This window comes from Balaenoptera borealis (assembly GCF_965194805.1).
Source record: "Balaenoptera borealis genome assembly, chromosome: 12".
Lineage (NCBI taxonomy): Eukaryota > Metazoa > Chordata > Mammalia > Artiodactyla > Balaenopteridae > Balaenoptera > Balaenoptera borealis.
In genome coordinates, this window is record NC_138869.1 from 74,496,777 (window position 1) to 74,518,923 (window position 22,147).

At 45.1% G+C, this 22,147-nt stretch overlaps 1 protein-coding gene and 1 pseudogene across 14 annotated transcripts in view; one reads left to right on the plus strand and one right to left on the minus strand.

The window, feature by feature from the left end:
* LOC309608268 (large ribosomal subunit protein eL42 pseudogene) overlaps nucleotides 1-22,147 on the plus strand; it is a 217,967-nt pseudogene that overhangs the window by 159,764 nt on the left and 36,056 nt on the right. The window lies entirely within an intron of this gene.
* Nucleotides 1-22,147, minus strand: part of MOCS1 (molybdenum cofactor synthesis 1) — a 44,782-nt gene that overhangs the window by 16,107 nt on the left and 6,528 nt on the right. For 7 of the 13 annotated variants that reach the window (XR_014232767.1, XR_014232768.1, XR_014232769.1 and 4 more), the window contains exons 2-7: nucleotides 21,179-21,320; nucleotides 19,564-19,731; nucleotides 3,243-3,407; nucleotides 940-1,001; nucleotides 536-647; nucleotides 11-123 (exon numbers count right to left, since the gene is read on the minus strand). Coding sequence is in view for 9 of the 13 variants with exons in the window: in XM_082347833.1 (XP_082203959.1) it covers nucleotides 11-123; nucleotides 536-647; nucleotides 940-1,001; nucleotides 3,243-3,407; nucleotides 19,564-19,731; nucleotides 21,179-21,320 (762 nt within the window). In the remaining 4 variants the exon portion in view is untranslated. The remainder of the gene's footprint in view (nucleotides 1-10; nucleotides 124-535; nucleotides 648-939; nucleotides 1,002-3,242; nucleotides 3,408-19,563; nucleotides 19,732-21,178; nucleotides 21,321-22,147) is intronic. The other 6 variants (XM_082347834.1, XM_082347832.1, XM_082347828.1 and 3 more) reach the window with 2 other exon arrangements.

Below are 22,147 nucleotides of genomic sequence, written 5' to 3' on the forward strand. Positions count from 1 at the left end.
GCCCGCCAACCTTGGCTGTGCTGGATTCCTCCTCCGGCAGCTTCTCCAGCTCCGGCCACTGCTGCCTGAGGGTGTCCAGTATCTCCTTGTAGCTGACCATCTTCCTGAAGTTCCACTTGTTGCCTGTATTGGGGAGTGGGAGCTACTGAGTCACAGGCTGCGGGGACCCAGGGGCTTCAAGTTCACCCTCCCACAGCCCAGGAACCAGTTCTCCGCCGCCGGGCCAGGAGGGCACAAGGTGCCTGAAATGAGTGGATGGAATCACAGCCATGCCCACTCTGAGAAGCCTCCGACCCCCATCGCAGTCCCGGTGCCTGCCCAGGCCCCTCCCCACCATCCCTGGAGAAATTCCTACACAAACAGCGGGTTCCGGGGTCAGCAGCACCCACAGGGGCAGCCAGACCTTGTCTGCCCTACTCAGCCTTTCCCAGGGTTCTTGACAGCCCCCCGTCGTGCTCTCAGCGTGGCTCTGGTCCAGCTCTGCCGACAGGCCTGGCCTCCTCTTCCCCCACCCACCCCGCCCTGCAGCACTGACCGTCAAAGGGCATGTACTCTATGAAGCGCACGTCCAGGGGAAGGCCCTCGGTCAAGGCCACGAAGTCCGGGAGTTCGTCCTCATTCAGGCCTCGCATCACCACACAGTTCACCTGGCCCAGGGATAAGGGGACCACAAGGGCTATCCCCACTGCGTTCTTTTCCAGGGATGACCCTTGTCGGGGATCTGACACCTGCCTAAGGCTCTCCATCCAGGGTCCCGTTCCTTGTGTCCCTCCCCCAATTCTCCATGGGTTGGAAGATTCCATGGCTCACTGGTTTTCTCCCCTCCCTTGTGGGGAGTGGGGGGCAGGGCTGGATGGAGCGGGCCAGGAAGTGGTGAGGGGTACACCGCAGGTGCACTGGCCAGGGCTGGGGGCTGTCTTGGGGCCAGGAAGTCCTCACCTTCACAGGACTGTAGCCCAGCTCAATGGCCTTGTGGATGCCCTCCATGACCTTGCGGAAGCCTGTGGGGAGGGAGAGGAACAGGGTCCAGGCACTGCCTTCCTCTCCCCCACGTCCTCACACCCATAGAAAGCACCAGAGCCACAAGGAACCTCAGAGACTGCCGAGTCTGGGGACCAGACAGTAAATATTTTAGGCTCTGGAGGCCAAGAGGCAAAATTGAGGATATTATGTAGATATACATCATATTTTATTGACTAAATTCAGAATATGGTAATAATTGAGTATAATATTTGTAACACCACTCTAGAATAGAATGAAAGAGTGGAATTCTTTTTGCAGGGATAATATTTTGCTTAATCGGGATTCATGGTTAATGTTCCCTATCATTAAATTCATTGCAAATGTTATCTGCAAAATCCATTCTTAGCTCGAAGGCTGTAAAAAAAACAAACCAGGCAGGGGGCTGGAGTTGGCTGGTGGGCTGTAGTGTGTGGACCCTGATCTAGGTGAACCCTCTCATAGTCCAGACGAGGAAACCGAGGTCCAGAGAGAGGCAGTGCTCAGCTGGAGGCCTCGCACAGAAGGCAGGTGCCCCAACTCCCTCCCGGCGCCTGCTCACCAGTCCGTTCACCCACTCTTCATATTCACACCGAGCACCTACCAAGCATAGGTGCTGGGCCAGGGCTGGTGAGCGATTCCCGTGCACGTGGCTCTCTCCTATCTCTGTGGTTAGTGCAGTAAATGTAATCCCAGGCTGGCTTCTCCTCCCCAGCCCAGCTCACTCATGTATCCAAACATGTAAGCGCCTCCGGCATACCGGCCCCTCCTCCACCCCCAGCCAGCCTCCACCGTTTCCTTGCAGCATTGTCAGAGTAAGACAGCAGGAAGAGACGGCAAAGGAAAGACTGTACAGCTTTTATACAGAATGCCGTTAGGATAATCTAGAAGTTCTCTCTTCCGTCAAGCCCTCTCCCTCCAAAAGGAGGCAGGGGACACAGGGATATGAACGGGAAGGCAGATCTGGCATCAGGATCTACTGCCTCCGATCCTCATTCCAGGAAGGAGTCAAGGAGGCAGGGCGCATGGGGAAGTGGGGCAGGGGGGTTCTGTGGGTAAAGCTCACAGTTATACCTTCCACTTTCCCACCTCAGAGCCCCTGCGGTTCTCGACTGACATTCCTCCTCAGAGTAAGCTCCCTTGATCTGAACACCCCATTCCTCAAGGGCAAGCATGAATGCCTCCTCCTTGAAGCCCTCCCAGTCTCCCCCTGCTGGGAGAGAGAGCCCTAGAGAGAAAGAGTTCTCTCTTCCTCTCTGAAGTGCTTGAACTGACACCACAAGACAAGCAAAGGTGGTTCCGTGGCATCAAACCTTTCGGCCCTTTGTAACCTGTAAGGCAGGACAGTGTCCTGTGCGTCTGTCCCCTCCACAGCACCTGGAGCAGCCCTTTAGAGGGCAAAGACCCGCCCCCCCCCCACCCCCAGCACTTCCTCAGCACACTGCCAGATATAAACAGGAAGTCACATGCTGGGGGAGGGGGGAAAGAGGAGGTGGGGCTGAAAGCTGGAGGCTGTTTCCAGAGAAGCAGAGGGAGAGCTGGGTCTCCCCGGCATCTCTCTGATCCTCCAGAGAGGTCTCAGTAATGCACCACCCTCCCCAAATCAAAGGGCATCTGAGCCCGTGCAGAAGCTCCCATCCCAACCTGGGGCCCACGGATGGTGGGCACTGGCCTAGTGAGACCCGGGGCTCGGGCCCCTCCACTCTCCACTGCCACCCTCTCTGATGGAGTCTGGCAGGAGGAGGCTGTGGGTGTGCTTGCTGCAGGAAGAGGCTTACAAAAGGATGGGCTCAGGGAGCATCCTTAGGTGCTGGGGGACCCTCAGCTGGCAGTGCTGGCCCTGTCCCTGGAACCCCAGGGCAGCTGCTTTCACCCCAGGCTGCCCCACATTTCCTCAGAGCTCACTATAGGGTAACCAACTTGTCTCAGTTTGTCAGAGACTGTCTTGGTTTTAAAACGGAATGTCCTGTGTTCTTGAAACCCTCTCAGTCCTGGGCAAACTGGGGGCAGGGTAGGGGGAGGCTGGTCACCACAGCTCATTAGCATCCGATCCCAAAATGTCCCCAAGAGTGTGGCTACAGAGACAAGGGGCCTTTAGCAAGACTGAGGGGTGAGGTGTAAATGCCTAGGCTTAGCTCTAGCCCAGACACCAAGAGGGAGACCAGGCCCCTTGCACCAGCCACAGCTCCCCAGCTACGAGGGCCTGGGAGGGTCACCGTCCACCATGAACCCCATCTGATCACCTTTCCTGCGGACGATGAACTCAAACTTGGCTGGTACCAGCGTGTCCAGGCTGATGTTGATGGCACTGAGACCAGCTTTCTGAAGCTGAGGCAGCAGCCGGGCTAGGCTGATGCCGTTGGTGGTGATGCCAATGGTCCTCAGCCCTTCCAGCTGGTGGAGCTGTGCTGGAGAGAGAACAGGAAGGGGTATCAGCCTTCTTGCTCTTGGTGAGGCCAGGAGAAGGGCTGGAAGGAGAAACTCCAAAAGATCAAACACCGAGTGCTCAGTTTGCTAGAGTGCAGATGGGATCAGATGGATCAAGGAGAGCAGAGCCCAAAGTGCACTCAGGAGACGGTTCTATACAAAGTGGGAGGGTAACTAGCTGCATCCAGCTTAGCAGTCACCTAGGCAAGGAGCAGGAGGGGCCCTGGGCCTGTCAAGGAGGGTGCCTGTCTGGGGAACTATATATGGATGAGTTGGGTGCATTGGTCTCTCTCCCATGCCTGTGAGCAGGAGGAAGGCAGCAGCTTTTACCCCAAGGCTACAGTACTTAAGCGAGCTGAAGGGGTGCGGGCAGCCCTGAGTAGCTGCAGATACTCAGGAGACAGGATCCCTGGAGTCCAGAAGAACTTCACTTCCCTTCTCCACAAACTCAGGGGCAACCAGCATAAACAGATATAGCACTGACAGCCAGGCCAACAGAAGCCTTGGGCACTGAAATGAACACACAGCTAAGAATCAGTAAATATGGGCTTCCCTGGTGGTGCAGTGGTTAAGAATCTGCCTGCCAATGCAGGGGACACGGGTTCGAGCCCTGGTCCAGGAAAATCCCACATGCCGTGGAGCAACTAAGCCTGTGCACCACAACTACTGAGCCTGCGCTTTAGAGCCCGTGAGCCACAACTACTGAAGCCTGCATGCCTAAAGCCCATGTTCCACAACAACAGAAGCCACCACAATGAGAAGCCCATGTACCGCAACGAAGAGTAGCCCCTGCTCGCCACAACTGGAGAAAGCCCACACGCAGCAACGAAGACCCAATGCAGCCAAAAATAAAAATAAATATAAATATAAATATAAAAAAAAAGAATCAGCAAACATTTTAAAAGAATGCTGTGATATGGGGAGGGGGAAGGGTAAGCTGGGATGAAGTGAGAGAGTGGCATGGACTTATATATACTACCAAATGTAAAATAGATAGCTAGTGGGAAGCAGCCGCATAGCACAGGGAGATCAGCTCAGTGCTTTGTGACCACCTAGAGGGGTGGGATAGGGAGGGTGGGAGGGAGACGCAAGAGGGAGGAGATTCAGGTTTTTGTAAGATGTTACAGAAAAACCCAAATGAACTTTTTGGCCAACCCAACAGAAGAGTGAAAGAGGAAGAAGGAAGGACAGAGATAACAGAAGATGACTCTTTCAAAAATCAGAGTTAGATAAACATAGATGAAAAAATCCTCAACAAAATATTATTAGGAAACCAAATTCAAAAACACATTAAAAGGATCATACACCATGATCAAATGGGATCTATTCCAGGGATGCAAGGATGGCTCAACATCCACAAATCAATCAATGCAATACACCACATTAACAAATTGAAGAATAAAAATCATATGATCATCTCAATAGATACAGAGAAAGCATTTTATAAAATTCAACATCAGTTCATGATTAAAAACTCTCAATAAAGTGGGTATAGAAGGAATGATCCTCAGCATAATAAAGGCCATATATGACAAGCCCACAGCTAACATCTTACACAACAGTGAAAAGCTACATGCTTTTCCCCTAAGATCAGGAACAAGAGAAGGATGGTCACTTGTGCCACTATTATTCAACATAGTATTGGAAGTTCAAGCCACAGAAATTGGAAAAGAAAAATAAAAGGCACCCAAATCAGAAAGGAGGAGGTAAAACTGTCACTATTTGCAGATGATATTATACATAGAAAACTCCAAAGACTCCACCAAAAAACCAGTAGAACTAATCAACAAATTCAGTACAGTTGCAGGATACAAAATTAATATGCAAAAATTCATTGCATTTTCATACACTAATAACAAATTATCAGAAACAGAAATTAAGAAAACAATTTACAACTTACAATTGCATCAAAAAGAATAAAATACCTAGGAATCAATTTAACCAAGGAGGTGAAAGACTTGTACACTGAAAACCGTAACGCGCTGATGAAAGAAATTGAAGACAACACAAATATTGATAAATGGAAAGATATTCTCTGCTCATGGATTAGAAGAATTGATATTGCTAAAATGTCCCATACTACCCAAAGCAATCTCCAGATTCAATGTAATCCCTATCAAAATTCCAATGGCATTTTCCACAGATATAGAACAAACAATCTTAAAATATGTATGGAACCATAGAAGACTCTCAATAGTCAAAGCAATCTTGAGAAAGGAGAACAAAGCTGGAAGCATCACACTCCCTGATTTCAAACCATATTACAAAGCTATAGCAATCAAAACAGTATGGCACTGGCATAAAAAAAGACACATGGATCAATGGAACAGAAGAGAGACCAGAAATAAAGCCATGCACATATGGTCAATTAATTTACAACAAAGGAGCCAAGAATGGAAAGGACAGTCTCTTCAATAAATGGTGCCAGGAAAACTGCATAGCCAAGTACAAATGAATGAAACTGGACCACTATATTATACCATACACAAAAATTAACTCAAAATGGATTAACTCTTGATCTGAAACCATAAAACTCCTAAGAGGAAACAGGCAGTATGCCCCTTTGACATTGGTCTTGGTGATGTTTTGGATTGGACACCAAAAGCAAAGGCAACAAAAGCAAAAATAAGTGGGGCTGCATCAAACGAAAATGCTTCCACACAGCAAGCGAAATGAAAAGTCCACCTAATGAATGGCAGAAGATATTTGCAAATGATACATCTGACAAGGGGTTAATATCCAAAATACATGAAGAACTCATACAACTCAACATAAAAAAAAAAAACCTATTAAAAAATGGGCAGAGGATCTGAATAAACATTTTTCCAAAGAAGATACACAGATGGCCAATAGGTATATGAAAAGGTGCTCAACATTACTAATCATCAGGGAAATGCAAATCAAAATCACAATGAGATATCACTTCACATTTGTCAGAATGACTATGATCAAAAAGTCAGGAAATAACAAGTGTTGGCAAGAATGTGGAGAAAAGGGAACCCCTGTGCACTGCTGGTGGGAATGTAAATTGCTGCAGCCACTATAGAAAAGAGCACAGAAGTTCCTTAAAAAATTAAAAACAGAACAACCATATGATCAGCAATTCCACTTCTGGGTATTTATCCAAAGAGAGTGAAAACATTAACTCGAAAAGATATATGCATCCCTATGTTCACTGTAGCATTATTTATAATAACCAAGATTTGTCCATCAATGGATGAATGGATAAGGAAAACGTGGTGTGTGTGTGTGTGTGTGTGTGTGTGTGTGTAATGGAATATCATTCAGCCATAAAAAAGAAGGAAATCTTGCCACTTGTGACAACATGGATAACCCTTGAGGGGATTATGCTAAATGAAATAAGTCAGACAGAGAAGACAAATACCGTATAATCTCACTTGTATGTGGAATCTAAATAAAACCAAAAAAAAAAAAACCACACACACCAAAAAACCAAACCAAACAATAGTCATGGATGTGAACAATATTTATCTACAAGGATGTTGATCGTTGAGCAATACATAATAAAGGGATGTAGGAAAACATCCAGATGGCCAACAACAGAAAACTGGTTAAATTATGCTTTGTCTAAATGATGATGGAGTATTATGCAACTAAAAATGACTCTGTAAAAGAATAAGTTAGGATGTCGGGAAATACACGTCACATTAAATCCAGAGGGCAGGTTAAAAACAGTAGTTGAAAACTAGGTGCGAAGAAAAAAGAAAGGAAGGTCGCCAAACCAAAATGTTAACAGTGGTTACGGTTGGGCAGTAGTGATACTATTTTTGCTTATCTGAAATAAACATGTATTACTTTTGTAGCAAGAAAATGAAAGTTTAAAGATAAAAGTTGTTGTTTTAAAAACAAAGAAAAGAACTTTCCTCTGGGACTCTGACAATACGGAAAATTTGTAGTAGTTTTTGGCTCCCTCCACCAAATCAACCCTGAAGAAACACAGAATCCAGGAATTTAAAAAAAAGACAATCTCGAGAAACTCACAGGAAGATGGACAGTCCTTTTGAGCTGGTATGGGGGAGGGGGTGTGTAGCCTGGGGTTGAAGGAGACTGGCAGAGAATGGAAGCAGTTAAAGGAAAGCAAAGCAGTTCAAGCTCTCTCCTTACCCTCATCCACTGATGCCTCAGAACAATCAATGCTGTCCCCTTCCTGAAGAATTTGGTGGTAAGAGCTCCAGAGACTAGCTTAGGAGGTCAGCTCAGGGAAACTGCCAAAGCCCTGCTGGGATTCATTCCTCCACCCTCCCCCTCCAAAGTCCCAGGACTGGTGGATTAAAACGGAGAGTAACTGCCTCCTTCCAAATCTGTTTCTCCCTGAGGGTTTGAAGGTGAAGGTCTGCAGACTGTCATATTATATCACTCCAGGAGGTGCCATTCTCATCATATTCTAAGTCAACAGCATCTCCCAGAGTTATGCAAGTAAACAACCTGCGCTGTCCTACGTGGCCAGGCTGGTCACTGGTGGGGAGATTACAAACATAGGTGAATAACTGGGATTTTCTGGGATCTTCAGCTCACTGGGCCTATTGAAGACCAAGATCTGGTCTTAAACCTTTTCCCATTAAGCAGTGCCATACAGAATAGCTAATATCCTCAGGGGAACAAACTTACTGGCTAAACTAAGGAGACCTTTGAGAAGTACAACCAGTGCTTCCCCCACCAAAAACAAAACAAAACAAAAAAACCCAAAACACCCCCAACCCTCTATATATATCAATAGAAAAGAAATGATCAAACAGACCAAGAATGTTAAGATAAACATAAATACAATAAAAGAAATAACAGAAGATATTAACAATATGAAACAAAATTTTTCATTATAAAAGGGAACAAGGGAAAGTAGTAGTTAAAAACAGTATTGTGAAATAAAGAACACAAGAAATAAGTTAAATGGTAATATCAACACAGGAGAAATTGATGAGTTGGGAGGTAAGATTAAAGGGCTCTCCCAGGAAAAAAGAGGAAGAGAATAAGATACCAAAATATATTTTAAGAACTGTGGAGGCCCTAAGTAGAAGGAGCAACAACCAGATAATAGAAGTCCCAGAAAAAAATTAAACTGGAGAGAAGGAAGTAATATCTGAAAACATAATAGAGTAATGAAGAAAAATTTCCCCAAATGTAACATAAATGTAATAGAATGAAAGAACGATTTCACTGAATGCCAACAGGACAGATGAGGAAAAGCCTATCCTAGACACATTATAGTAAAATTTAAGAAAATCAAATAACAAAGGCAACACTCTAATAACTTCCAGAGAAGAAGAGTATATTACCAAGAGCAAAACCCATACTGACATCAGACTTTTCCCAACAGCCAGACTGACTGTAAGGAGACAATGCAGTGACATTCTTAACATAATGAAGGAATGAACCTTGAACATAAGATTTTAAAAGCATTCAAAATATTATAAAACTACTACTTTAAAACATTTTAAAAACTACCTGGTATGTCAGATTTAATTAGATTCACCATCAAAATTAGAGTCACCATTAGACCCACATCAAAAAACTTTTAGAGGAAATATTCAAATAAGAAGAGAAACAAATTCAGGAGATGCTGTAAGAATTATGGAAATTATGAATGATCAAATACCTTGGTAAAGTTTGTTGTTATCTTAAAAGGCAGAGCGTGTGGGGGCTTTCCCGGTGGCGCAGTGGTTGAGAATCTGCCTGCTAATGCAGGGGACACGGGTTCGAGCCCTGGTCTGGGAAGATCCCACATGCCGCGGAGCAACTGGGCCCGTGAGCCACAGCTACTGAGCTTGCGCGTCTGGAGCCTGTGCTCTGCAACAAGAGAGGCCGCGATAGTGAGAGGCCTGCGCACCGCGATGAAGAGTGGCCCCTGCTTGCCACAACTAGAGAAAGCCCTCGCACAGAAACGAAGATCCAACACAGCCAAAAATAAATAAATAAATAAGTAAATTAAAAAAAAAAAAAAAAGGCAGAGCATGTGCTTACAAGAGATACAGAGGGGCAGACTATTTGTAATGACCTGAAAGAAAAATTATAGAAAATATCAACAATACAGGTGGGGGAGGGTTGAAAAAATCAAGGGCCTAAGAGTGTGCTAAACTTTTTGCCTTGTTAGGAAGAAAAAAGGGGGAGGGTCATTTATTTAAAAGTCAAAAAGGAGGAAAAAGAAGCACAAAAAAAGTATGACAGCTAAAAAAAGTGTAGAAATGAGTCCAACTATTTCAATAATTACAACAAAGGCAACTAGAATAAACTTGCCAGTTAAAAGTCAAAGATTGTCAAATTTGATCAAAGTAACAGCTATGTGCTATTATAAGAGACATATCTAAAGTATAAGGATACAGAAAGGTTTAAAATGAATAGATGAAAACAGATAAAACAGCATACTAAAGCTAAAAGCAAGCTGATATAGCTTTAGTAAAATAAAATACATAGACCTTAACACTAAAAGTATCATTATGGAGAGAGACCTACTACATAGTGATAAAAGATCCAATTTATGAAGAAGACATAACAATTCTAACCACATATGAACCTAATAAAACCACCTCAACTATAGATAAAATAAAAGCAACAGGACCTCTGGGAGAAACTAACAAATCCACCTACTTATTTATTATTGGCAGGCCAAGCAGATAAAAAGCCAGCCAAGATTGACATAACCAAAGGTTTGGGAAATAAAATTAACCAGCTGGATCCAATGAACAAATATAGACTTCTTCTGTAATAATTAAAGGACAAGCTCCTCAAGTATATAAAAAACATTTATAAAAACTGCCAATATACTACGTCATAAAGCAATTCTCAATAAATTTAAAAGGATAAGTTTCATAGAGATAAGATTCTCTGACCACAATATAATTACACTTTAATAAAAACATGAATTAAAATCCTCATATTTTGAAATTAAAAACACTTCTAAATATCTCATAGATCAAAGAAAAAATCAGAATAAAAATTAAGAAATACTTAGAACTAAATGTTATGAAAACAATAGGCTACATTAGGACAGAAACAGAAATAATGAAATAGAATACGAATATACAATAAGAGGTTCAACAAGTTCAAAAGTTGGTTTGTTGAAGAATAGCACAATGGACAAACCTCTTGCAAGACTTAACAACAAAAAGAGATAAAGACACAAATAAACCATATTAAGAATAAAAAAGACAAAACAAGTAAAACTAAGATAAAAAGATAATAAGAAAATATTACCAACAATTTCAAACAACAAATCTGACATAATGATAAGTTAAAAAAAAAAAAACCTACCAAAACTGACTCCAAAAGTAGAGAACTTGAATAATACAGTAACTATTAAAGAAATTGAAGCTGCAATTAAAAATCTCCCTGCAAATAAAATACCAGGCACAGACAATTTACACGTGAGCTCTACCAAACTTTTAAAGAAGTGATTACGACCAATGTGATGGTGTTAGAAGGTGGAGCTTTTAGGAGGTGATTAGGTCATAAGGATGGAGGGATGAGTGCTCTTATAAAAAAGATCCTACAGATCTCTCCAGTATCTTCTGCCTTGTGAAGATATAATACAATGAAAAGTCTGTGACCCAGAAGAAAGCCCACACCTGACCATGATGGCACCCTTATCTTGAATTCCAGCCTCCAGAACTGTGAGAAATCATTTGCTGTTCGTAAGCTACCCAATTTGTGGCATTCTGTTTTAGCAGCCTGATACACTACCTAACTCATTCTTTGAAATTTAATACCACAAATCAGTTAAGGCAGGCATGAAAATGAAAAATCATACACCCATTTCACTCATGGATATAAATGCAAAAACTTACACAAAATATTAACAAACTGAACCTAACAGTAGACAAAAGCATAGCAGACCATGCCTAGGTTGAGTGTATTCCAGGTACAATATCAGAAAAGCTATCAATGTCATTCAGAGTAACAGAGTAAAAAAGAAAAATCATAGATCATCCTAACACACATTAAGAAAGTATATAATTAAAAAAAAACAAACTTAGTACTAGGAAGGGAACTTCATTACCTAAAAGTTATTGTGAAAAAAAAGTAATTTGTGAAAAAAACTTCTGAGAAACATCATTCTAAAACTAACACAACACTGTAAAGCAACTATACTCCAATAAAAATTAAAAAAAGAAAGAAAGAAACATCATTCTAAATGGGGAAACATTAGGAGTATTTTTCTATTACCACTACTATTCAAAATTGTACTTGAGATCCTAGATATTGCAATAGGACAAGAAAAGGAAATTAAAGGCCTAAAGATAGGAGAAAAAATTGTCTTTAGTTGCAGATGATGTGGTTGCTAGTGGAGAAAACTCCAAGGACTCTAAACAGACATATTACAGCATTGATAAGAGAGTGATAAGAATATCAACCACGACAATAATAGAAAATATGATTTTAAACATGGCACTGTAACTCTCAGGATCCTAGCATAAAGCAGAATTCATCCCAGATGGTTAAAATAAAGAATTTAATGAAAGGACTACTCACGAAGGTGTGGGCAGACTTAATGGTCTCAACAATGAATAGTACAGCACTCAGACTAGCAACACTAGGGATCCATAACCATGCCTTGGGCCAAAAGGACCTGGGGAGGAAATTAAGTTAGGAGTCCAGTTAAGTCACCATGGAAGATCGGCTGCCCTGTAGGAGTTTCAGCTCTGAAGGGAACTTAGCTACAGTCAAAAACCCAGTGTAGAAATAGAGCAAGGAGCAGAAAAAAAACAAAACAAAACCTGATCTCATTGGCCAAACCCATCAGGAACCCAACAGGCAAGGGACCCTGGGTGATGTAGAGCCTAGGGGCCAACTACCTAGAGCAAAGAACAGGGCATAGGAGGGAAATGGCTGTGGGAAGGTGGGTATGTGAACAAAAAAGATGTCAATTCCCCCCAACTTGATACAATGCAATTAAAATCCCAACAGATACACAAACAATGAACAATCTGTAAAGGGAGTTACAAAAACTATTCCATTTACAACAGCATCAGAAAGAATAAAATACTTAGGATTTAACATAACCAAAGAGGTGAAAGACTTGTACAATGAAAACTACAAAACACTGCTGAAAGAAATTTAAAAAGACATAAATAAATGGGAACACATCCCATGTTCATGAATTGGAAGACTTAATATTGTTTTTTTGTTTTTTGTTTTTTTTTTTAATATTGTTAAAATGTCAATACTACCCAAAGCAATCTATAGATTCAATGCAATCCTTAACAAAATCCCAATGATATTTTTTGTATAAATAGAAAAACCCATCCTAAAATTCATATGGAATCTCAAGGGACCCCAAATGATCTTGAAAAAGAACAAAAAAACTGGAGGTCTCACATTTCAATTTCAGAACTTCCTACAAAGCTACAGTAATCAAATGTGTGGTATTGGCATAAAGACAGACATAAAGACCAATGGAATAAAACAGAGCCCAGGAAGTAAATCCTCACATACACGGTCAAACGATTTCTGACAAGGGTGCCAAGACCATTCAATGGAGAAAGGACAGTCTTTTCAACAAATGGTGTTGGGAAAACTGGATATTCGCATGCAAAAGAATGCAGTTGGACCTAAATGTAAAACAATAAAACTCTGAGAAGAAATCATAGGAATAAAGCTTCATAACATATCCAAGAAATCGCTGCCAAATCCAATGACCCAAAGGCACTGGCAACAAAAGAAAAAACAAACTGGACTTCATGAAAATTTTAAAAAATTGTACATAAAAGACACTATCCACAGAGGAAAAAGGCAACCTACAGAATGGGGGAGATATTTGAAAATCATATACCTGTTAAGGGAGTAATATCTAGAATAATAGAGAACTCCTAAAATTCAACAACAACAAAAACAACCCAATTCAAAAATGGGCAAAGGACTCAGAGACATTTTTCCAAAGAAGATATATTAATGGCCAATAAATACATGACAAGATGCTCAACATCACTAACCACTAAGGAAATACAAATCAAAACTACAATGCAATACTACCTCACACTTACTAGGATGGCTACTATAAAAAAAAAAAAACCCAGAAAACAACAAGTGTTGGTGAGGATGTGGAGAAACTGGAACCCTTCTGCACTGCTGATAAGAATGCAAAATGGTATAGCCACTGTGGAAAACAGTATTGAAGTTCCTCAAAAACCCCAGAATTACCACATGATCCAGCAATTCCACTTCTGGGTATAAGCCCAAAAGAACTGAAAGCAGGGTCTCAAAGAAATATTTGTACATCCATGATCATAGCAGCATTATTCACAATAGCTAAAACATAGAAGCAACCCAAGTTGACCAATGAATGAATTACCAAAATGTAGCGTATTCATACAGTGGAATATAATTCAGCCTTAAAGAGAAATTCCTCAATATGGCACAACATGAATGAACCTCGAGGACATTATGCTAAGTGAAATAAGCCAATCACAAAAAGACAAATACTGCATGATTCCACTTATACGAGGTTCTTACAGTATCCAAAATCATAAAGCTAGAAAGTATAATGGTGGTTGCCAGGGGCTGGGGAAGAAGAGAATGGGGAGTCATTATTTGATAGGTATAGAGTTTCAGATTTACAGGAGACTGGGAATAGATGGTGGTGATGGCTGCATAAATGTGAATGTGAATACTTAATACCAATGAGCTGTACATTTAAATAAGCTGGTAAATTTTGTTATGTGTATTTTAACACAATAAAAAAAGAAAAAATATCCCAACAGAATTTTCCAGGGAACTTGGTAGGCAGATTCTAAACTTTCCATGGATGGACAAAGCTTAGAATAGCTAAAGCACTGCTGAAGAATAAAAAGGACTTGCCTTATGAGATAATGGACTTACTATGAAGCTACGGAGATTAAGACTGTATGATACTGGCATAGAGGTAGACAAACTGATTAGAACAGAACCCAAAACAGACCAGTGCACACATGGTAGATTTATGGAGGAAGTGGGAACTATTCAATGAAAGGAACTAGAAAAAATGACCATTCACATGGAAAAAAATGAAACTGGATTCCCTGAAATTATCCACAGATTAACTAGACTTAAAAGCAAAAAGCAAAACTAAATATTCTAGTAGAAACACAGGTAGTTGTTCTGACCTTGGGTGAGGTGTTTCATTAATAAGTACAAAAAGCACTAACCAGGGCTTCCCTGGTGGTGCAGTGGTTGAGAATCTGCCTGCCAATGCAGGGGACACGGGTTCGAGCCCTGGTCTGGGAAGATCCCACATGCCGCGGAGCAACTAGGCCCGTGAGCCACAACTACTGAGCCTGCGCGTCTGGAGCTTGTGCTCCGCAACAAGACAGGCCACGACAGTGAGAGGCCTGCGCACCGCGATGAAGAGTGGCCCCCGCTCGCCGCAACTAGAGAAAGCCCTCGCACAGAAACGAAGACCCAACACAGCCAAAAGTAAATAAATTAATTAATTAATAATAAAAAAAAAAAGCACTAACCATAAAAGACAGAACTGACAAATTCAAGAACTACTATTGTCAAAAGAATTGTTACACAAAGTATGGCTTGTTTTTCAAATTGGAAGACATTTGCAACATACATCAAGAACTTGGAACAAACCAATATGAAAGGATAAATAACCAAATAGAAAAATAGGCACATGATATGATTTGGTATTAAAGAGAAAAATAAATATACATGGCTAATAGGTGACAAGATGACTGACCTCATTCTAAACAAGGAAGTACAAATCAAGACCACAATAAAATAGCATTTTATACCCAGTCCACTGGCGAAAGTCCAGAATGATAATACTGAATGTTGGGGAGGATCCAGGGGATTCTTATGTACTGCTGGGGGGAGTGTAAAGTAGCACAACCACTATAAGACAATGCCAAATTGTTTGCCAAGATGAAACATTCACATATTCAGTAACCCAGCAAATTCCACTCCTAGAGAAACTGTGTACCAAGACACATGAATGAGAATACAAGCATTTAAAGCAGCACTGTTTATAATATCAATAAACTGGAAACAACCCAAATGTTCACTAACAGGAAGTGTGGTATATTCATTTAATGGAACAGGAGATCGCAGAGAAAATGAACTGCAACTCTGGATGACGTATGTTAGTTTCAGTTGCGTCAAAAAGAGTAATTCCTGAAAGACTGCACACAGCACGATTCTTATAAAGTTCAAAAACACCATCTCATTTTTAAAAAGCAAGGGAATGATAAACACCACATTTAGGAGTGTTTCCTTGGGAGGGAGGAAGTACAGGGTAGGAAAGTCCACAGAGGTGGTTAAAGATTCTTGCCAGGGTTCTGATTCTTCCAAAAAAATTGATGAGGTAGTGGGTTTCCTTAGGAATTCATAACATTATTAAAACATGTAAATAAATTTGTATGAATAAAGTAAAAAAGGCCATGCATGGATCAATAATGAGATTATTTCACAAACCCAGGATTATGATTTAATCTAATTCAAGGTAACTAGAGTCCATCAAAAATAAAATGAAACAAAAAACTTCACGCCATTTCAAAAACCTTTAATGGCTCTCCATTGCATTAGGCCTCTTGTGGGCTCTAAGCTGTGAGAACTGGATACTCCATAATTCATTTCTTCAACATAACGGAAGAAAGGAAAGGAGGAAGGAAGGACAAAACAACAAAACAGGGAAAGCCTGCAGGACTGACTGATTCTCCAACTAAGCTGTCATCTGACAGCGAAAGTCAGTCTTGAAATTAGAATCCAAAATAAGTCCTCTGCAAACACTGCCGACACTATCACAGTATTGATACTTGTATGTTTACAGGCATACCTTGGGGATATTGTGGGTTTGGTTCCAGACCACTGTAATAAGGCAAGTATCACAATAAAGCAAGTCACATGGATTTTTCTGGTTTCCCAGTGCATGTAAGAGTTATGTTTCCACTATACTTTAGTCTATTAAGTGTGCAATAGCATTAGTCTAAAAAAATGTACATACTTTTATTAAAAAATACTTTATTGCTAAAACTTACTACTATTAAGCCTTCAGGGAGTTGCAGTAGTAACAAAGATAACTGATCACAGATCACCATAACAAAAATAATAACAATGAAAGTGTTGGAAATATTGTGAGAATTACCAAAATGTGACACAGAGATACAAAGTGAGCAAATGCTGTTGGAAAAACGGCGCCGATAGACTTGCTCAATGCAGGGTTGCCACAGACCTTCAATTTGTAAAAAAACGCAGTATCTGTGAAGAGCAGTAAAGCAAAGCACCATAAAGTAAGGTGTGCCTATAGTTTCCCTCTTTTAATTTCTTTTGGAAAATCTCAAACCTTCACCATCCAACGTGGCAGCTGCTACCTACACGTGGGCACTTACATCAATGAAAATAAAGTTCCAAATTCAGTTCCTCAGTCACAATAGCCGCTTGTGAAGCCCAAGGCTGGCTACCTCATCAGACAACACAGAGAACATTTCCATCACCCCAGAAAGTTGCATTGGACAGCGCTGCCTTACACCCATGAAAAGGAGAGAGGAGAGGAACTTGTTCATACACAAGCCGGGCTGGAGGAGTGCTGGAGCGTCTTGGGGTTGGTGGAGGGGATCACAGATGGCTGACAGAGAGCTGAGCGGACTTCTCAGGCGGAGATCGACAACACCCGTCCCGAGGCTGACAGCCTCAGGCAGGGACCCGGAGTGACCAGGACAGCCTGCTCGGTGAAACCGGCAGCCCCTTCACTCTGCGCCCCCAGGATGGGGTCCCTCGAAACTCTCAGCTGGGAGGGCGGGACAAGTGCTTATGAACATCCCCCTCCCCTTACCCCAGCCCTTCTTCCCTAATAGCCCCACCTGCCCTGCCCTTCGGGGTGGTTTTGCTCTGAAGAAGTACCTCTGGGGAGGATCAAAGGAGCTAGGCTGGGAGATGTCAAAGTGTTAGCAAGCACAGCAGCTGCCATTCGTCTTGGAGCACTGGGGGAGGGCTTGGGGAGGGGTAGAGTTCCCAGCCCCCAACCCCTGCCCCATCAGTGCACACCCTTAGAGCAAGAGATAAATCCTCCAAGGTCAGTCACTGCAGCTGGTCCCTGTCCTAACCAGCATCTGTGTGGTGATAAACCCTTGCCAGCCTCACGCTATCAGCCAGGACCAACAACCCAGGGCCATCAGAGCAGGAAAGCCTGGGAGGTGACCAGCGCATAGATTAGGACACTGAGGCCCAGGGCGGGGCAGGAACCTGCACAAGCTCACACGGCCAGGGGGTGGAAGAGCCCAGAGCGGGAACAGGGCTGCCACCTCTCCTGGCTCCCTGGCCTCCTACTGAGCAAGGTGGTGGCTTCCGTGGAGACTCTGCGTCCTCCCGTCTGCGCTCAGTCACCCCTCTCTGACCAGCAGTGATCACAGGCTCGCCCACAGGCCCTGGACAGAGGGCAGATGAAGTGCCCTGACCGAGGGGGCTGGGGCCTGGCAGCCAGCCAGGTCTGGCCCTTTCCTGGAACCCAGGCTGCTTTTCAGGCTCTGAGGGGGTCAGGTCAACTCCCCTGGGCCAGCATGTGTAGCCTAGGAATGATGGCAGGATTCCAGGTCAAGTGATCGGTGGGGGTGGGAGGGAGCTGGCCACAGGGAAGGAGGGAGGAAAGAGCTTGCAAGGGTCCCTGGGCCCCTCCTCGGGGCTCCCACAGCACCTGGGCTCCTCACCAGATGGCGGCAGGCTCCAGAGGCTGCTTCCACCAATAGGCTGGGGTCCCTGAAGGCAGGGCCTGCGGCTCACTCCCCTCTGATGCCAGCACAGTGCCGGGCACTTAAGAAGGCGTTCCAGAGAACGTTTACTGAACCAGCAAGTGAGGCAGAGAGCTGGGGGCTGGGAGATCCCACCCCGAGCAGCTGGAGCCGGGGCCTCAGCAGTCAAGAACATGGAAACTTATTTTCCTCGGATTCCATCTTTTACAATTAAATGCTCATGGTCTCTGCCTGACCTCGGGGCTTAGAACCAGCATATGGCGAGAGGCTCTGCTGGGTCACACACAGCACTCGCCACTAGCTGGGCATTTCCTTCTCATTTCCTCCCAAGGTCCACCCTATAAGGTAGGTTACCCTCTCTGTCTGAAGGCTTAGGATGGACTTTAAAAGTTGCTCAAGATATACTACTAGTATGAGGTGCAGCTGAGATTCACACGTGGACACGTCATCCTTCAGAGATCGTATTTTGAACCACCTTCATTCATCCAGCAAACACCAGTGAGCCCCAACTGTGTGTCAGGCGCTTCCCTAGGTGCTCGAAACACAGCTGTGAACAGAACCTGCCCAGCTCTGTGAGAGCTTTCATGCTAGTTAATAAGGAGACAGATAAAAACCAACCAAATAACACCACGTGGTAGAGTAGGATCGCCACACTTTTTCTGTTAAAAGGCCAGACAGTAAACACTTTTGGCTTTATTGGCCATATGGTCTTTGTGGCAACTTAGCTCTGCAACAGGGGAGATATGTAAATGAGTGGGTGTGGCTATGTGCCAATAAAACTTTATTAATGGACAGTGAATTTAAAATTTCATATAATTTTCAAGCGCCACAAATTCTATTCTTTTGATTTTCTTTTTCAATCATTTAGAAATATAGAAACTATTCTTAGCTTGCAGGCCGCACACACACAGGTGGTGGCCCGGTTTTGGCCCATGGGCTGTACTGTGCCAACTCCTGGGAGACAGAGCAGCTGGGGTATGTGAGGGGGAATTTAGACAGAGCGGCCAAGGAGGTCTCCCCAAGCAGATGACACTGGAGCAGACCCCTGAATGAGGCAGGCAGGGAGCCCTGTGTTCCTGGCAAAGGGAACAGCATGTGCAAAGGCCTGGCAGTGTGAATGGAGGGGAGGATGGAGGCCAAGTGGCAGGAGAGAGGTCTCTGCGGTTGACGGGAACCAGATCACGTGGGCCTCCAAGCCCTGGTGAGGACTTTAGTCTAAATTTGACATCAAACCACTTGGGCTCTGGCACTTACTAGCTTTGTCACCTTGGGCAAGTTATTGAACTTCTTTGTGCCTCAATTCTTTACAAAATGGGAATAATAATGGTACCTGTCTCAGAAGGCATAGGACTCTGTGAGCATAACGCCTGAAAGGAGTGTTAGCTTCTGATATTAATATTGGAGTCCAGCTGGATGAGGCACGAGCTGGGAGAGGTGGTGGCAACTTTTGCCAACTCACCCACGATGTCCACCACGTCCGGCCGAATGAGCGGCTCCCCGCCCGTGAGTCGGATCTTGTCTACGCCTTCTTTCACAAAGAGGCGGGCCAGGGTTAGGATCTCCTCTGTGGTCAGCAGGTCTGCCTTGGGGGTCAGAGGGACACCGTCCTCGGGCATGCAGTATTGACCTGAGGGGAGGGAGGGGACGTGGAGGAAGGAAGTGACTGCAGCAATCAGGTTGCGATGTCGCCAGTCCCCAACTCCCCCACCAGGCCACAAGTGTCTCCTGAACCCCACCCCAGCCATGAGGAAAGACCCGGCCAAGTCTGAGGTGGCACAAACCCTAGGCCAGATTCTCTTTGGGGCTCACCACTCTCACCTACAGAATTTAACACCCCTTCCCCAGCTGGCCTTGCTGTCCCTCAGGGCTTAAAGATGATAAATGAGGCTGACAGCTCAGCCTGGCTGGAGGTAGGGCAGGCCGAGACACTGGCCCCTCAGCGAGGGGCCGCTGGGCGGGGTCTGCCTGGAAGGCCAGGGCCCTGGGCCCATTCCTTCTGCCATCGTTCACCTCCTTCATTTCATCTGGTTTTGACAAACAGGGACCCTTCTCTGTGTGTCCTAAGGTGAAGGAGGCTGGGAGGTGCTCCCTGGCCTGGGCAAAGCTGCTCTCCTCTGTGGCTACACATGTTCTCACACCCAGCCTATCTCCTTCAGGTGATCATCAGTCCCATTTCACAGGTTGGAAAACTGAGGTACCGCCTGTTCAGGGCGAGGTAGCAGAAGGGGATAAATGAGGCGAGCCCTGGCCGGTGAGGGGGACACCACCTCCTCCCATCAGATCCCATGGTACGGGTTTAATCAGTACCAGCAGTCAGGATCCGCTAGGGGCTCATTCAGTCAAATCAGTGAAGGGTCCAGAATTGGTCTTTTAAGATGGAACAGATTAGGTAACAACATCAGAACATCGGTACTGCACGTAATGAATATTGTTTGGTTAAACATTTACTACACATGCACGTATTTACTGGGCCATGAAGTAAATATATTTCTTACTGTGAGACAGTGAGAGAAAGGAAGGAAGAAGAGAAGGAGGGAGGGAAGGAAGGCAGGACAGATGGACAAACACACTTCGGAAGTCCCTCCAGCAGTGGATCTGGCCCAGAGCACTCCGCGTGGGGTTATGAAACAAGGACTCTGTGTACTAGCCTGGCCCCAGACAACTCGTCTCATGGGACTGGGGTTGGGGTGTCTTTATAGCTGGCACTGCTGCCTATCTCACTTGTTTACACCGTCCAGCAGTCCCCATGCCACGTCCTGAACCGTGGGGACCGCAAGGAAACAGGAGGGAGGGGAAAGAGCCCCGAAGAGTGGGAGATCCCAGGCCAACCTCAATCCTAAACCCAACAGCAATTCTGTTCTCCAACTTAATCCCAAGTAGAACCCAGCTTCCAGGATCATAAAACTCACCCTTGACCCCTACCTTGCCCCTGAACCCCACCTGGCAAGCAAGGAAGAAGGGCGGGTGGAGTTTTCTAGAAAGAGGAATGGGGAGGATTGAGAAGCATTCCTAGACAGGGGGTGATGTGAGGGGCTACTGCAGCAGAGGGACAGGAGCCCAGAAGGGCGACTCACATCTGAGGTTGCACTTCTCGGTGAGGGAGATCCGCAGGTAGCTGTGGCGCCGGCCGAAGCTGTCGGTGAGGAAGGCAGAGAAGGGGGCTGCATGCTCCCTCAGGAACCGCCTCCGTCCGGACGGCACCTGCGACAACAGGGGCTGGGGGAGAGGTGCGAGGGGAGCCCACCTGGGGAGAGCAAGCCCCTCCCCTCGACCATCCCCTCCCTCCTCTCTGACACCCGCGCACACTGCTAGCCTTTCCATCCACATGGGCTCCGCAGTCCTGGGGGTCTGGTATTCTCCTCTTATTCACAGGTTGGGAAACAGGCCTGGAGGGAAGGACCTGCCCCTCCAAGGTCCTACACTCAGCCCCAGGGTGGAGGACCCCTGCAGGGGTGCAGCTGCCTACCGGCTGGGCAGCAAGGCAGAGGGAAGGGCACTAAGCCCCAGCCGGCCCCCACCTCCTCCCTGTTACCCCTCCCTCAAAGGAAGCCTATCCAGGAACAGCCATCTCTAGCATCTCTTGGATGGGTCACTGGGAGGGCAGGTACCATTTGGCACCTGGCAATCATGCCACCAGACAAGTATGTCCAGAAAGGAGGAGGGAGACAGCAGGTAGCTGAGAGGGAAGGTGGCCTGGGACACGGAAGCCACTTGTCCAACCCAGGCCTCCTATTCCTTACCTTGAGCTCGAAACAGTCACTCACTGTGAGGGAGGGGGTGTCACACAAGCTGCCTCCCCCTTGGGGATGGGGGGCTCTCTGGGGCCTCCTCACCACCCAGGAGGACCCAACAGGCCACACCCCCAGGAGCAGCCGGGGGCCACGCCCAGCTGGGGAGGGTAAACCCACGGGGAAGGCTCCCCTCCCACAGAAGGCCTTGCGGGGAGGACACCACACTAGAGGGACCTGCAGAGGGAATGAGGCCACCAGCCCCCAGGAAGGGAGAATGGAGGTGCCAGGATGGCCACCACACTAACCCCGTGC